Source organism: Mus musculus, chromosome 4 (genome assembly GCF_000001635.26).
Source record: "Mus musculus strain C57BL/6J chromosome 4, GRCm38.p6 C57BL/6J".
Taxonomy (NCBI): Eukaryota; Metazoa; Chordata; class Mammalia; order Rodentia; family Muridae; genus Mus; species Mus musculus.
This window is the reverse complement of record NC_000070.6, coordinates 145,075,876-145,093,164: the sequence shown is the minus strand read 5'-3', so window position 1 is coordinate 145,093,164 and position 17,289 is coordinate 145,075,876. Positions and strand designations below refer to the sequence as shown.

Here is a 17,289-nt window from a genome sequence, read left to right as displayed (position 1 = left end):
TTGAAGTTCTTTGTAATATGTCTGTAGGCCTCGAGATAACCCTTGCTACCTTCCTCTCTTTGTAGAATTAAGGAGTACATCCAAAGCCTCCTGTATGCTATGCAGATAACTCTCCCACTAAGCTGTAGCTCCATCCCCACATGTTCTTTTGGGACATACTTTGTGGTATTATATCTGAGTAGAATATTTTATAGATGTTTTTAGAGTGGGTTCCTTAAAAAATGATTTATTTTTAATTATTTGATGTGTGTGTTTGTCTGCATGTATGTAAATGTGTTACTGAGGAGGCCAAAAGAATGCAAATCCCCTAGAACTGGAGTTACAGATGGTTGTGAGCTGCCATGTAGGTGCCTGGAATTAAACCCAGGCCCTCTGGAAGAGTGGCCAGTGAACTTAACTATTGGGACATCCCTCTAGTCCTGGCTCTTTCCTTTTGTTGTTGTTGTTGTTGTTGTTGTTGTTGTTGTTGTTGTTGTTGTTGTTGTTTTGAGGCAGGGTCTCATGATAGAGCTCTGGCTGTTCTGGTACTCACTGACTGGCCCCGAACAGATATCTGTCTGCCTTTACCTCCTGAGTGCTGGGATTAAAGGCATGGGCCACCATGCCCAGCAGTCCTGACTCTTTTAAGAGTATTCACGTTTAACAGTATTTATGGCCTGCTCGCTTACTTTAGAGCTAAAAACTGATTTGGTGTGGATAATAATTTACTGAAGAGCAATGGTGGCAGCAATTCTCTTGACTTTCATACTCTAGTGGAATTTACATGCTATGTGTTTTTCCAGGTGCAATTTTCTTTCTCTTTTTCACAGTTCTCTTCACTCCCACCTGTGCGGGTGGTATTTGCAGTCACAATGGAAGGCAGTGCTCGGAAAGTAATCACTGTTCGGTCAGCCCTCATTGTGAAGAACAGACTTGAGACACCAATGGAACTACGGTTGGACAGTCCTTCTGCCCCTGACAGTAAGTCAGGATGGTGCTGTTATTGTGACTCTTTGTCCCGTTTGCATAGTGTGTCTTGCCTCTGTCCTCTGATTAATGAGTCTTGGGGTGGGGACCATCTCCTGCAAGTGCTAACACTTATTTCTGTGGCAGAGCCGGTGGTGCTTCCCGCCATCATGCCAGGGGACTCGTTTGCTGTGCCTCTACACCTCACTTCTTGGCGGCTGCAGGCCCGACCCAAAGGAATGGGTGTGTTTTTCTGTAAGGTTCCCATTCACTGGACCAATGTAGTGAAGACAGCAGAGGTCAGCAGCAGCAAGCGGGAGTGCCACTCAATGGACACAGAGAAAAGCCGGTTCTTCAGGTGTGTTGCTGCTGGGATGGATGCCTGGGTGTTGACTTTTCCCCTTCAGGGTCTGTGCAGACTCATAGCAAGGCCTCTGTGTTTGTTTCAAACTCCGAATTCTCCTTCTTTAAAATCTTGAGTTAAAGTTTGTAGAAGGAAGAACCCACAAAGGCCATATGTAGCCACTTGAGATGAGGCTTCCCTCCTGTACATTGATCTGCACGAAGAGAGCACATATGGGGAAGGAAAGAATATCCCGAAACCCACCCAGCTCCTAGGTCTAAACTGGGTAGCCAAATCCTGGGGCTGAGGTTTCTCCTAAGGAATAATTTTAAAGTATCCTAGGTAAAAATTCAGATTCACACACTTTCTTGAGCATGATGAAAAATTGCCTCACCACTTAAACCTGTATTTCTCTGTGTAGCGTGTGATGGCATCTTCCAGGGCAGTGTTGGAAGAGATCCTAGATGGCTGCCTTCCGGCTCTCAGAGACTTAAGCCTCCAAGCTCTACTCAGACCTGCTTTATTTTTCATAGAGTGAAACTGGGCTTTGTTTTTCTGTTGAAGAAAAGCTAATTCCACTTTTATGGGCCAAATTTAAAGCAAGCTTTTTAAAATATTAATACTGACCTAAAGATGGGCTTTGTCCAGGATCATTCCCTGGAATTTCCCAGCTGAGAATACAGGGATTTTTAAGGACAAACCTATAAGCCACCGTACTTTCACACGAGGCTTTGTTGTTCTTCTCCAAGAAATTCAACTCCCAGAATTCTAGGACGTTACCTGGTTTGGGCAGGTAGGGCTTACAGGTTAATTTTGGGCATTAGACCAAAATTAGACTAGCTTGTTTTAGTTGGCATATGCACAATGAATGCCTTGACCAGTAATTCCAGATTGTATATTATTTTCAAGTATGTGTGGAACATTCTTCAAGAAAGGCCATTTTGGGGGGCCATAAAATCAACAAATCAATAAATACTTAAAAATTAAAATCGTAAGAATATATATCCTGACCATAATAGAATTGAATTAAATCATCAGCAAGATGCCTAGATAACCTTAAAATATTTGGGAATCAAACAATGTACTTCTAAATAATTTTTGAGCCAAAGGAGAAATTACAAAGGAAATTAGAAAATATTTTGAGTTGAACAACAACAATAAAACAGTAATAATACAGACGTCAAAAAAATGGAGAATACTGTAAAAGCAGTTCCTATGGGAAAGCTAGTTTTTAATGTTCTAAGAGAAAATACAAGTATATGTAAAATGACCCATTTAGTCTTGAAGCTCATAAAAGAATGAAAGAAAGCCAGTAAAAGCCAGGCACAGAGACACAAATCTGTAAGCAGCTGAGACAGCAAGGCTGGAGGGTCAACAGTTCAGTGCCATTCTCAGCTCTGTTGTGAGCTTGAGGCTACCTGAGATTCTGTCTTACCCAGAACCAAACAGACACACAGACACACACAGACACACACAGACACACACAGACACACACAGACACACACACACACACACACACACACACACACACAGACACAGAGAAACAAACAAACAAAAAAAACAAATAGAAAAAAGGGAATAAGTTAATATCAAAATTGGATTTTATAATGATTCTTCTTAAGTTAGATAACTTTCTAGCAAGACTGACCAGGGTGGGAAAAAAGAAAAAAAAATACCAATAAAATAAAAGTGATGTTAAACTGGGCATGGCGGCTCAGACCTGTAATTTTTTTTTTTTCTTTCTCCCTGAGACAGGGTCTCTCTGTGTAGCCCTGGCTGTCCTGGAACTCACTCTGTAGACCAGGCTGGTCTCAAACTCAGAAATCCTCCTGCATCTGCCTTCCAAGTGCTGGGATTAAAGGCGAGTGCCACCACTGCCCGGCCAGACCTGTAATCTTAATACTCCTGATGATGCAGGTGAATTTTGAGTTAGGAGCTTGTTTAGGCTACATAGCTACTTTAAAAAAAAAACAAACAAACAGAAAAAAACAAAAACAAAAAAAGAAATGGAGATAGACTAACCATCCACTTCCCAACTACTCCCTCACTCCAAACAAATGAAGCATTACTGCCCATCCAACAGATGTGAAAAGGATTGCAAAGAAAGGAATGTGCTTTTATGCATTTGTGCTTAGTACTGACAGATCTACTTGGGATTAGATAACCTGTCGGGCCTTGACCTTGAAGAAGACTGCATTTCCCTTTCTCGGTAGCCATTGATTGCCTGTAGCTCTTCACCTAGGCATGGGGCCTCACTCGAGTTTTCCCATACACACTGGCATGTCACTTGCCATTTTCTAGATTTTGTTTAAGCATGAATTCCTCTTATTGAGAGGGAATTAAGTTCAATTAGATGGGTTTTGGGTTCCCTCAGGGTATAAGTGCCACTAGTGCACCTTTAGGAGAATCTTGACATTTTGGTCATGTTGTGGTTTACAGCTGTTTCAAGTTAGCAATTAAAGAAGAGAGACACTAAAGATGTTTGAAAAAGTTATTGGGAATCATACTATTTTGCTTACTTAAAACTACATATAGTATGTGAATGTGTGATACGAGGAGTGATAATGCTTCCCCCAAGAACCATAGCTACTTAATAACAGCAACAACAAAAACACCAGTGCTAGGCACAGAAAACCTCCAAAACAATATAGGCTACTGCTGTGGCTCCTGTTTGCCTTGCAGAAAATGAAGGTAAGTCCCTACTGTTGATAACACCAGACACTTGGTTCAGATCCAGGACTTGGAAGAATAGGACTGGAAGCGACCTAGAAACCTCCTCTGTGAGGATTGCACCTCATCGTACCTGAGTTATGTAGGCTGCCAAGGGAGAAAAGTAATCAACAGCTCTGTTTAGGTGTAAAGCTACAAACCAACATGGCCGAAATGTCAAAATGTCAGGGTAACATGAACAGAGGCATTTGTTTAGTTTAAACGTATGAAATAAGTACAAGCACAGTGTGGTGAGTTCTAGCACACCCTTGCCTACAAATGTGTAGGGAGACTAAAGAGAAATAGGTGAATGAACACAGAATCATAGTTGGTGAAATAATAATATCAAAGATTTCAGTCATGCTGTCAACTGTTAATCCTGAGATTGCTAGAGAAAAAACCCAACACAGAGGAGCATATATACCATGTGACCCCATTTGTATGTAGTTGCTGAGCAAACGTGTCTGATAAAAGGGATTGCTTGAATGGCTGGGAGAACACACCTGTTGGACGGTTAGTGAGGGCACGTTGGGAGTAGTCTTTAACTCGTTTGAGTGATGTTTACGCATGAGCATGTAATGGCTAAAGCCCATTAAACCCCAGTATTCATAACCTCTACATTTACTGTGAACTACATCTCAGTAGATGAGTTTTTTCATTATTTAGCTCAGGAGACATATTGTAGCTCTTAATTCAGGCTGATAGTTTTCATGTGGTTTGTCTTTACAGGTTTTGTGTAGCCATAAAGAAGGAGAACTATCCAGATTACATGCCCTCAAACATATTTTCTGACAGTGCAAAACAGATTTTCAGACAGCCTGGGCATACTATATACCTCCTACCAACAGTGGTCATCTGCAACTTGCTGCCTTGCGAGCTTGACTTCTATGTAAAAGGAATGCCAATCAATGGGACCCTGAAACCTGGCAAAGAAGCAGCCCTCCCCACGGCTGATACGTCTCAGAACATTGAACTGGGTAAAACTGCCTTAGCATCATTTGTAGTAATCCTATTAAAAATACCAGGAAATATTTGTGAGCATTCTAAGCCCCTTGTAGAAATCAAGTTGCATGCAGTATCTCAGCGAACCAACTCAGAGCCAAGGACTTAGCTAGGAAGCGATCAACAGAGTGTTCTTTCTTAGGCGTGAGTATAGGGAGTGGTTCCATCTTTTCACACTCTGTATATTTCTAGCTGTAGAGTGGGAAGAAGCAAATGTTTTTATGCACTCAGGTCTTCAGAAAAAAGGCAGGTTCATGACCTGTGCCCTCATGTAATCCTTACAGCACCACTTATTTGCCTGTTTTATTGATGCAGAGATGAAGGTTGCAATGTTTATTACATTGAGTAATGTTCCTTTGTAAGGGTCAGGATAGAGAACAGCCAAGCAGACATGAGTGAGCATAACATTATCAGGGCCTTCAAGCAACTCTAGGATTAGAATAGTACACTTAAGATTACTTAAGGGTTTAAATCACATCTTCATCACTGGACATGAGCCTCAGCACTCAGGGGATAGAGGCAGGCAGATGTCTGAGTTCAAGACCAGCCTGGGCTATAGAGCAAGTTCCAGGACATCCAGGGCCACAGAGAGAGAAGTGCTGTTTCAAAAAATAAATGATACAAAGAAAACCACACATGTTTACCATGCTGTACAAAGTTCTGAATTTGACTAGTAGACTCTAGGTTGCTTCATATTTGTTCTTATCCAACAAGATGAAAGTGGCCTTGAGGTTTCTACCTTGTAGATCCTTAGTGATTTTTCTAAAAGGACTCCAATTTACTTCTGTACAGGCTATTTTTGACAAATTTAAGTTCATGTCCAGAAAAGGCAATGTCTTGTACCTTTAGGGGTGTCACTGGAAAACTTTCCACTCTGTAAGGAATTGCTCATCCCACCTGGGACGCAGAACTACATGGTCAGAATGCGACTCTATGACGTCAACCGGCGGCAGCTCAACCTCACCATCCGCATTGCTTGTCGTGCAGAAGGATCCTTAAAGATCTTCATTTCCGCACCATATTGGCTAATCAACAAGACAGGTACACACTGAAACCATCCAAGTAGACCTTTGACATGGGAATGTGGATACCTTTGCTCAGCTGACTAACTGGAGCCATTGTAGACAGATTACTCCAGCTGTCTGATATACTCAGTCTTCCCTACTATGTTTGACCATTGTCAAGCTGCTCATTAGGTGTTCTTCAAACAGTGGGTTGGGCCCACCAATAAACTCCCTTCTACTGCTTCCCCATGGTGATTTCCCCTTTAGCTGTTTGCATGTTTCATGGGTAGACTGGGTGGGAATGATATAAACTTTTCCCTCCTTTCTAAAGGGTTACCACTGATCTTCAGACAGGACAATGCAAAGACGGATGCTGCAGGCCAGTTTGAGGAGCATGAGTTGGCACGGAGCCTGAGCCCTCTCCTGTTCTGCTATGCTGACAAAGAACAGCCAAACCTGTAAGTGTGGCTACGTACAGGAAGGGCAGTGAGCTAGCAGGTGTGGGAGATCAGCAGGGCCAGAAGCTGCCTGTTTAAGCAGAACTGTCCTGGAGTCCACAGGCCTGGCTTGGCAGCAGTGGAGTCCTAACTTAATAGGATTTAGGAAAAAAAAAAAAAGCCTAAGTTATATGTTATTTGATACGGGGAATAAACCATTTGTGAGTTTGTAATGAAAGGTAGTTCTGTTTTATTGAAGTAGGACTCTTTTTTTGTAACCGTGCCATGGAAGAGGAACTGGGCATTCCCGTCTATTCCTGCAATCTCCTTTCTGCTAAAAGCTCTGTGCCCTGGAGAGGAGTGGCATTAGGGAGGAGACAGTCTGTCCTTGGTGAAGTCTTCAGCCCATGAATCCAGCTGAGGCTGTTTATGGGAGGTTTGCAAATCCCAAATGTGCTGTGGCACCATCTCAAAATTCACGGGAGTCTGCGGGTGGGGATAGCACTTGTGAGGTTAAGTGAGGTGTCTCTTTAAGGCATGTAGGGACATTGATTTACTTTTGTTGGTTTTGGCATTCTGTTTTCCTCAGGAGTTTATAGCCCCAGTCTAAAGATAATGGGGGGTGCATATCTGTCCCATATCTCTGAACATTATCTGTAGAGTACTGCTGAATCCTCCCATGAAGGTCCCCAGTGTACTCCAATGGACGCAGATGTTTGTACCATAGCCAGCCTAAGTCAAGAGAAGGCTTGTGGTTAGTCAGAGTTGTGGCTATTGGAGGAGACACAACCAGACACGTGAAACATCCAGGAGTCTCTCTCCTCAGAGGCACAGAGATGGTGTTACCTGCCTAAGTCCACGTTGTTTGTCTGTGGCAACGCTGGAGCGTGTTCTGGTGTTGTTTCCCAGTTTTGTGATGAGACCCCAGCTCCCTCATCAGTACTCTATCATTTTGATCATGCTGGTTCCTGGAAAGACACCCCCAGCCACCTCAATTTACAGTGTTTGCTCGGGACTTTCCCCGAGTCTTTGGATTTTAAGGAACAAGATTGTAGCATGTGGCTGGCTTATGGAGAGTATTGGCATTTTCTGCCAAAATGCTTAGCTGCAGTTCTCATCACACTGCTATGCTGTGGCTACTTCTGGAGTTAATTGTCTTGCTGTGCTTGGGGTTCACAGGAAGTAAGGTTAAAAGTCAGTGTGAGAGACCTGATTGGGTGGCAGCCACAGTGTTTCCTTGTTCAGAGTCTGTTGTGGAGGTATCCATGTTTGCGCTTCTTCCCACCACAGCTGTACTATGAGAATTGGAAGAGGGATTCATCCAGAAGGCATGCCTGGCTGGTGTCAGGGCTTCTCCCTGGATGGTGGTAGTGGTGTCCGAGCTTTGAAAGTTATCCAGCAAGGAAATCGCCCAGGTCTCATCTATAACATCGGTGAGTTATGTTTGGGGCTCAGAGAAGTTTGGGACCATTGGCCAAAGACCCCAGTCCTCCATAAGTGAATCAGCTATGCATGTTGGCCTGGCAAGAAGTGCAGGTTTTCTGATTTGACTATGGTCATATAGCTCTTCTCTGAATGCTAGATTGATATCTACATAGATATGTTCTCTGAAACTCCTCCCCGCCCCCACCCCCTCCCCCCAGGGAATAATAAAAACACTTAAAATGCTTCCATCCTCTGACTGTTTGCATACATTATTTCAAACTTAGAAACTCTGAGCGGGTCAGGATTCACGTGGGACTGAAGTAGAGAGTTTGAGTGACAGTCCAGATGCATTGGGCAGTTAGAGAAGCAGAAAAGTCTAGAAGTAGGACATTGGTGTGTGAATTTGAGGCAGGAAATACAGCAAAATGTACCCAGGGATGTCATCATCAGAAGGCCCCCAGCTTGCCTGTCTTCCTGTTTGTGGCAAGGAGAATTCTGTACCCATGTCCCCCAGAGCCACATGAGGACCCATGGAACATTTCCTTAAGGTCCAGGGTCAGTTGGATTTAAGTATTCCCCAGGTTTAATATGTTAGCAATGTGTAAAACTGTAGTAGATCATTCCAGGGACTTCACAGCCTGGTCCTGTAGAGCTTTCTGTAGTTCTGGGAGTGCACGGTAAGTAGCACAAGCTACATGCAGCACCTGAGTGCTAGTTCCTGAGAAAGGTGGTTCTGTAACCAAGGGAGGCAGCAGCTTTTCATTTTAGCCAACTTTTTTTTTAAGATTTATTTTATTTGTGTGGGTGTTTTGCATGCTTTATAGCATGTGTTCCATGTGCAAATGTTGTGCCCGAGGAGGCCAGAAGAGGCCGTAGGATTCTCTAGAACACTGCAATGTTGGTTGATGTCGGTCTCAACAGTTTTGTAGGATGAAGAACTATGATGGTCCAGTTCTGAATCCTACAGAAAATGGGGTAGTTTAATCTTTGGGGTTTTAATTTTTTAATTTATTCATTCGTTTGTTTGTTTATTTATTTTGTGTGTGTGTGTGAGAGTGTGTGTGTGCACATGCACACACACACATGCATTAGAACACAGTTTGCTAGAGTTTGGTTCTTTCCTTTTCTCATGCGGGGCTTGGGAATTGATGCCAGGTTGTCAGTTGTGGAGGCAATCACTGATAGCTGCTGAGCCGTCTTGGCTGCTCTACTTGAGGATTCGTGAGAGAGGAATTATCCAGTGTAGTTTCCTTTTCAGACTGCCTAGCTTGGTTTATATTCATGTTCCCATTCAAGCTGCCTCCTTGCCGTGGACATAAAGATCTTAAAAAGAAGCCAGCTTTATTTGAGCTGAAGAGAGTATTCATCTCACATTTGCCTGTTTCACCCCTTAGGTAGGCAAGGCTGCCTCATGCTGGGCTTGGCTTTCTGCTGGCTGTCTTGCCCTTAATTTATTTTCCAAAGCAAGGTACCCAGATTAGCTGGAAGCTATATTCGGGACAGATTTGGGAAGAGAAAGCAATGAAGGTTACTCTTTTAGCACAGCTCCTGCTAAGAGCCACAGAGTTGTGGCAGAGAAGCAAGTGGAGCATAGAGTACACATGTAAATGTGCAGCATGTGTAACCGTGTCTGCAGGAGTAGCCATGAATGCACGTGTAATCATGAAGTATCTGTTAACATGTGTGCTGGTAGAGTTCTTCACAGATCTGTCATCTGAGTTTGTCATTCTTCCAAGTGAAGGTGTAGAAGGATGGGCCAAGATAGGATCTTGGTCAGGTTCGTTACATTTGTGTATGTATTGTCAAGGCCATCTGTGAAGTCCTAGTGTTACAAACAGCTATCTCTTGGAAATGTTTACAGCACAATCCCAAACAGAAAATCTGGGAACATGCACTTTGAAAACAAAGGATTTTGTGTGTATTTTGATCTTAGCTGAATTTATTGGGGGTCTACCAGGACAAACTAGGCTGGAAGGGGAACACAAAGCCCACCTTTTTCCAAAAATAGAGTGTCTGCTGCTCTGGCTGACTATGTGTACTTGCAAATTAAGCACAGCTTTTGAAGTGCATTTTGTGTTAGTTAAGATCTTCTGACTCTAATGCTGTTGACTTCTGGTAACTAAAGCTTTTCTTTTTGTCCCAGAAGGAAGGTGGGTTGTGTCCCATCACCCTAGAGCTATGTGGTTTTTCTTAGGTAAGAATTCCAGAGACACTGTAGAGGCTACTCAGTCTCTTGAAATCAGATCACTTCTTAGGCCTTTTCAAGGCACATTAAGGATTCAGTAGATTGTGATATCTGTAACTGGGAGGGGTGTAAGCTCTAGGCCATGCCTGGGCTGAATACCCAGCCTTGCTATCTACAACTGCGTGGCCTGGAGCAGGTGACTCCACTTCTGATGCCATAGTTTCCTCAGCTGTACAGCGGAAGTGGTTGGGTTAATACTCTGTTTGCAGAGAGAGGTATTATAAGAATTAAGTGTACAGGCACAGAGAGGGCTTAGTGTGTATGAAGGGGTCAGTGAATATCAAACTATGGGCATAAATATTTTTAATTATTGTATAGCCAGAACCCAGCACAGTGCTTTGGACTTATTTCCTGTATTTTTAAATGTTGTTATCAGATTTAACAAGGCAACTCAGTGTGACTTCAATTTTTTTATGTGGAACTTGTTTTGTGATTTTTTTTTTTTTAGTTTGTACTAAGTAGGGGAAGACCTATTTTTTTTAATGAATAAATAAACCTTTGTATCATCCATGATGGTTTTTTGGACAGTAGGCTAAAATTACTAGAGGAGATTCTAGCTAGAGTGCTTGCCTGAGTTCAAGTTGGTATAGAATCTAAGTAGTCTGAGATTTCCACTCTCTCCTTTAACAGAGGCAGGTTTTCTGGGGTGAAGTTTGTGTCTCAAGTGTAAGTAAGCATCATTGTAGTACATGAGTCTGTGTGAGTGCTCTGATTCATAAACAGAAAGCCAAGCTGTGTGTGATCAAACACTTGTGTGGCTTAGCTGCTGTTATAATGCTTTATTCAGGGTAAAGAAACTAGGAATTAAAAGGATATTGGAACCGCCCCTGAAACTTCCAAACATACATACATACATTTGTTTATTTATTTATTTATTTATTTTGTGTACACATGTGTATTTGCCATGGTGCATGTGTGGAGGTCAGAGGACAAGTTGTAGGAGTCTGTTCTCTCTTCCCACATTCTCAGTTCCAGGGATCAAACTCAGGTTGTCAGGGTTGGTGGAAAGCTCCTATAACTACTTAGCTATCTTGCCAACTCTCCTTCTCAAGACTTTCTAAAGCCTGAATGGGAATTGTGAGCAGTTGATATTTTTATTCCATTCTGGAAAGGTTTCATACCTTCTCCAGGTGCCATACTTGTTTGCTCAGAAGAACTAAAGAATTATGAAAGCTATTCATTTTGGTCAGACCAAAAATTTTCTCTCATGATTAATCAATGAAATGGTTCTTGTCATTTGTAGGTATTGATGTCAAGAAAGGCCGAGGTCGCTATATTGACACTTGTATGGTCATCTTTGCCCCTCGTTACCTATTAGATAATAAATCATCTCACAAGCTTGCATTTGCACAAAGGGAATTTGCTCGGGGACAGGTAAGCAGTTTGCTTTGACGAATGACTAGAGCTTGTTTAATAACATGGAGTTTAATGTCATCAAGACTATATATGTTATGAGTTGTGAGTGACCCAACAGCTCCTGTGTAGGATAAGGCTCAGAGTAGGCCCTTGGTAAGAAAGGCATGTGACTTGTTCAGATATTGAGTAGACTCACTAAAGCCCATGATCTGTGTGTCTTAGGGAACAGCCAATCCCAATGGCTACATTTCCACCTTGCCTGGATCTAGTGTGGTCTTCCATTGGCCTCGCAATGACTATGATCAGCTGTTGTGTGTCAGATTGATGGACGTTCCTAATTGTATTTGGTCTGGAGGCTTTGAAGTCAATAAGAATAATTCCTTCCATATCAACATGAGGTAAGTCTCAGGCTTAAAAGAGACAAACATAGCTTTGAGGCACATTAATTTTAACACATACACACACAAAGTGGACTTGTGAAATTATGGCTCAAATATAGTTCTTAGAACTTATAAAATTCCAGGGAAGTATAAGCATTTTGGTGGGATGAGTTATTGGAGGCACTGGCAGCTTTAAGTGATGAATACAGTTCTGTGATTCTCAGGGTGTGTGAAATCCAGAGTGACTGCCTGTAACTCCAAGTCACTGTCTGTGTTTAGATGATACCACTGATGGTAACTCTCTGTTTATTTTTGTGCATTTGAATGTTCTCTGGTGGTGTTCTGGTAAATTATCTGGCCTTCTGTTCTAGTTTCATTTCTGTTACTGTGATAAAACACCCTGACCAAAAAAAGAAAAAAAAAAAAAAAGAAAGAAAGAAAGAAAGAAAGAAAGAAAGAAAGAAAGAAAGAAAGAAAGGAAGAAAAAAGAACTTGAGGAAGAAAGGGATTTCTTTCAATTTATACTTTCAGGTTACTATAGTCCAAAATAGTGGAGAAGTTAAAGCTGGAACTCCAAACAGCTTGTCACATCACTGCCAAGAGCAGAGAGAGAGACACACACAGAGAGAAATGAATGTGTGCACGCTCACCTGCTTATTACACATGTTTAGCTTTGTTTCCCCACTGCCATATAGTTTGGGGTCCCTTGCCTCGGGAATGGTGCTACCACAGTGGGTTAGGTCTTCTCATATTAATTCACTCAATTAAGACAGTCCCCACAGAGGTAGCCATAGGCCAACCCAATGTGAGACGATCCCTCAATCAGGCTTTTTTTTTCCCAGGTGATTTTTGGTTATGTCAAGTTGACAGACCTAAACATCACATCTTTGCCTTCCCCAGTGAGCCTCAGGTCCCTGTTAGAAAAATCAGTCACGTTCAGGATGACTTCATTTTCTTTCTGTTTTATCAGATGCTTTTATTCTTGTTGTTGTATCTTTTGCAGTTGAACTACAGTTTACTATACATGCTAGGTGAGCCCCTTGCCACTCAGCACATTCCTAGCCCCGTCAAGTAACAACAGGGTTATTTATTTATTTTTTACCTTGACAAAAAAGGTTTTTTGGTTTTGTTTTGGTTTGGTTTGGTTTTTGGTATTTTGTTTTTTTTTGTTTGTTTGTTTGTTTTTTGTTTTTTTGCTGGGTTGTTCAGCCTGACCTTGGACTTCTCTGCCACAGTGATCACCCTAATTGACCATACCCTGGACCAGCCAGTGCACATTCACATTGCTACACCTGTGAGGGTCTCTGCAACCACCAAGGCCAACAGAGTAAGGATCCAAGACAGGCAAGAAGGTAGTTTTGTTCAACACTACTTAACAGTTAGTATTGATTTAAATTACTTCTAAGTAGGTTATTTTAGGCATATTGAAGTACAGAACAATTTGGTGAAAATTTTCCAGGTGATAATTAACTCAGTCTGTGTGCACAGTAAAGCTTAAGACACGACTACATCAAAACTCGATGTTTGTAAGGTACATATGACATCTTCCTTAAAGATAGTTTCTGTAGATTGACAAGTTCATGATAATGATCTGGGGGAAAGAGCTGGTGTAGCCTCGGCCACACAGATCGTGTAAAGGTCACTAGCTCTCAGCCTTCTGCACAGATAACAGGTTATTTGCAACCCTCCCTTTGAAGGAACAACCCTGTGTATTCAACATTCCTAGTTCCCCAAGTGCTTATCTGTGAGCACAAAGACCTCTGTGTCTCTCACACACACCCTTTGGCCAGCCTGTGCACACTCACAGTGCTGCATATCTTTCACCAGCCAGCATACACACTAAGGCACACAGGTGTTAAAAGTATCTTTTATTCTCCTGTAGTAGTTGTTGTCTCTGAGGCTTACTGCCTCTGGCTGATAACCTAGGCCTACTCTTGGGAACTTCTATAATCCATACAGCCTAATCCAGGCCTAGAATGTTTTCAGCCTCTGAGACTTTCTGCTAAATAAGCTCACCTGCTCTTGTTCTTTCTGAGCTCTGGCTGCCTGGTTCAGTGCACCTGTTTGGGATTAATCTTCAAACTGACTGATTCAATCTGGCATCTTTCTCAGCCTTTGAATTGCTCTGCTTGGCCTCTGGCAATCTGTTCTAATATTCTGGCTCCTTCTCATTCTCTCACTCACTCTTTCTTCACCTGTGTCTAGCTTGTTCTCTCTTCAACTTGTCTCTGTACAACTCTCCGTGTAAAACTGCCTTCTCTCTCTGCACTGCCCCTCAAGTAGCTTCCCTTTCCTCTCTCTTGTTGTGAGAGTTGGGCAGATTCTAGTCTGTCAAATCTTTCTCTGATTCATCACTTTGTCTGCCACTCAATTAGACATCACTTTGAAACATGGGTGCTTCCTTCTACAAACTAATTTTACCTTAAAGGTGTGTACTAAGGGTTGAGCTACATCACAACTAGAAACAAGTTTTTTAGTAAATAACACAATCTTGGAACTCACAGTGTGATCAAATATCCTGCAACACAGGGAGCCTCTAGAGCAGCAGTTCTCAACCTTCCTAATGCTGTGACCCATTAATACAGTTAATAAAATTATTTTATTGATATTTCATAACAGTAATTTTGCTACGAATCATAATATAAACATCTGTGTTTTTTGATGGTCTTGGTTAGACCCTTGTGAGAGGGTTGGTTGATTCCCAAAGGTTGAGAACTGCTGCTTCATTTCCTGTAAAACTCAGACTCTACACCAATTAAATGACTCCCCGCTTCCTTTGCCCCAGCCTTCAGCAGCCCCCATTCTCCATGGTATAGCTAGAAATTTGACTACTCCAGAATATATATTAGTAGAAATGTGCAGCATGTTTCTTTTTTTGACTATCTTGTTTTACTTAGGATAATACGAACCTTTAAGGTTCATATGTGTGGCATAGGTCAGCATTTTCTTCCCTTTTAAGGCTGAATAGCATCCTATCATATGTCCGTTCCACTCAACCATTTCCTGTTGGGATATCCATAGTGACTACTCCTAATAGCAGCAAGTGGGGATCTCCCTGTGGGTTGTTGTCTCTGAGCTACTGTGTATTAAGCTCCAGGTTCTCAGAAATGCCAACAGATGCTGTGCTACCGAGCCCCTTCCCCAAGCCCGCCCACCCTCACGATGGCACTGATTTCTCCAGTGGCCAGTTTATGGCTTGGTGGCCATTTGTCTGCCTTCACTGGATTTTCCGCCTACTTCTGAGCTAGTTGTTGCTCTTTTGGTTGTTTGCCCTGACCAGGTGTGCGATTGGCAGTCTCCTCGTCTGCCTGTTCATGCTGCTGCTTGTCTTCTGGGAGAATGTCATTGTTAAATCAGTTTATCGGTCAGTACTTTGGTTGCTTTTGATGGAGTATTTGAGAACAGTTGTCAGATCCAGTGCCACGAAGCTGTTTTCCTTTGTTTGCTTTATGGTTTTGTGTCCTCTCTTGTGTGTGGTATACTTGTGAGGGTCCACTTGTCACCAGTGTGGATGTTCAGCTTCTCCAGGATGTTGGAAGGCATTTGGCAGTCCTCACAAGGGCTTTGTTTCTAGGCTTACCATTCGTTCACTGGCCTGTCTAGCATTAGTGTTGATTGCCATAGCTTCATAGCACCTTTTGAAATGAGCAGCAAGAAACCTTCAGCCTGGTTTTGGTGGCTCTTTTGTTCAAAATTCCTGAGATATGTAGGAATTTTATGATTTTTTTTTTCTATTTCTGCTAAAAACATGCTTTTGGGAGCCGTTACGTTGGACTGGGATTAAACATGATTATGTTACAAAGGTGAGGGTGGGGTAGAAGGAAGGTGTGTGCCTCGTGTTAATCCTTTAAAAATGGCTTCCGTGTGTATTCTAAGCTACCGGGCGACCAGTGCCATCCATTTCTTTTCCTTTCCCCAGTGTTTCATCTGGAAACGATTTGAATGGGAAGTCTCAGGAGCAGCACAGGGAGCCTCTTCCATCTTACACCTCCAATGATGTCAGCATTTTGCTAAGTCCTACTTCTGTCCCTTATTCCCTCCCTCTCCCCACACTCGATCAGTGGCTTGAGCTTGTGTGAGCGAACACACTTTGCTGAACTGTAGGAAAATAAGTTGAGGTCGTAATGTTATGAGAGCTATATTAAATCTAGCACCTACCACAAATAATGGTTAAGATGTGTATCTAGGGAAATAGCTTTGTTTTTAAAACAAATAATAGTACTATGACTATGATACCATTAATACACATGCAAGGACTTTAGCACCTGCACAAGGTTTCTAATAAATAATCTGTTCAGATGAATGAATGGGTGACTTTTCCTTCACTGCAGCCCAGTGTCTCTAACCTGGGATCTGGTCAGCAGTCACTTACCTAATGCAGCTGCAGAAACTACCTCTTGTCGTAGGGAGCTGGCCTACCTGTCCCTTTTGTCTGTCAGTTACTCTCCTGGTGCTGTCATGTAGGACATGTTCTTTTTTGTAGTTGGATGCTGGTGCCCTGCGTGGAGATTAGGTCAGTCCCTTGTGTGAATGGTTCCGGCTTATGAGTGAGTGTCCCCTTTTCACATCAGAAGGCCTGTGGCACATTGATCTGGTTCCTTGTGTGCTTTGATCACTTGGCTGTTATGGTGCCCACCATTGTACCCACCTGCTCCCTCTGCTGCAGTCACCTTTCCATCTTTGTAAAGAAGACTGATCCATTGAAGGATGGTTTAAGCACAGTGTTCTGTTTCTCCAAAATTTTTATACAATTGGAACTATTATGTCAGGAATTAGAACTGATGATTTTCTAATTTCTTCATTTGTTAATTTATATTCTTCTGTAAAAACAAGTTCTTTTTAAAGTCTAGTAATATATATTGATGCAGTGCACATACATACACAATATAGCATTGTACCTCTTCCCTCAGGGTCTCATATAGCTCTGGTGGGGCTTGAATTTACTATGCCCCGGAGAATGACTTTGAATGTCTGAACTACACCACAACCCCTTCACGGGTCTTCATAGAAGAGTAGCATCTGAAAACATGATTAGGAAATCACCATTTTGTGCTCTGTTCTCAGTTTCTACTTTCTGAGTTTTAAAAGCTTTATTCTTAATGATGTGTATATATGCGTGTCTTTGTGTGTGTATGAATGTATGGTGTGAGTGCTGGTGCCTGAGGAGGCCCAGTTAGATCACCTGAGCCTGGAGTTACAGTTGGCTGTAAGCTTCTCCATGAGGGCTTTGTAAGAGCTGTATGGGGGCTCCTACCTGCTGAGCCTCCTTCTCCTGTTGAGCCCCAGAGTGCTGTGACTAAGGAATGAAGGGGCTGTAGCCGATCTCTTCCTTTTCTCTTTTTAAAGATTTATTTTACACGCATGAGAATTAGTGTGCATGCGTGTTTGTGCATCACATGTGTACCTGGTACCTGCAGAGCTCAGAAGACCTCAGATTTCCTGG

The 17,289-nt window shown here is 42.4% G+C and overlaps 1 protein-coding gene across 14 annotated transcripts in view; it reads left to right on the top strand.

Moving 5' to 3' along the window:
- Nucleotides 1-17,289, top strand: part of Vps13d (vacuolar protein sorting 13D) — a 323,993-nt gene that overhangs the window by 101,873 nt on the left and 204,831 nt on the right. For 11 of the 14 annotated variants that reach the window (XR_003954929.1, XR_003954931.1, XR_881424.3 and 8 more), the window contains 8 exons: nt 810-960; nt 1,093-1,303; nt 4,727-4,974; nt 5,849-6,040; nt 6,335-6,461; nt 7,731-7,873; nt 11,354-11,484; nt 11,689-11,864. Coding sequence is in view for 6 of the 14 variants with exons in the window: in NM_001276465.1 (NP_001263394.1) it covers nt 810-960; nt 1,093-1,303; nt 4,727-4,974; nt 5,849-6,040; nt 6,335-6,461; nt 7,731-7,873; nt 11,354-11,484; nt 11,689-11,864 (1,379 nt within the window). In the remaining 8 variants the exon portion in view is untranslated. Of the gene's footprint in view, nt 1-809; nt 961-1,092; nt 1,304-4,726; nt 4,975-5,848; nt 6,041-6,334; nt 6,462-7,730; nt 7,874-11,353; nt 11,485-11,688; nt 11,865-13,081; nt 13,225-17,289 lie in introns of those variants that run through there. The other 3 variants (XR_390739.4, XR_881427.3, XM_006538806.4) reach the window with 3 other exon arrangements.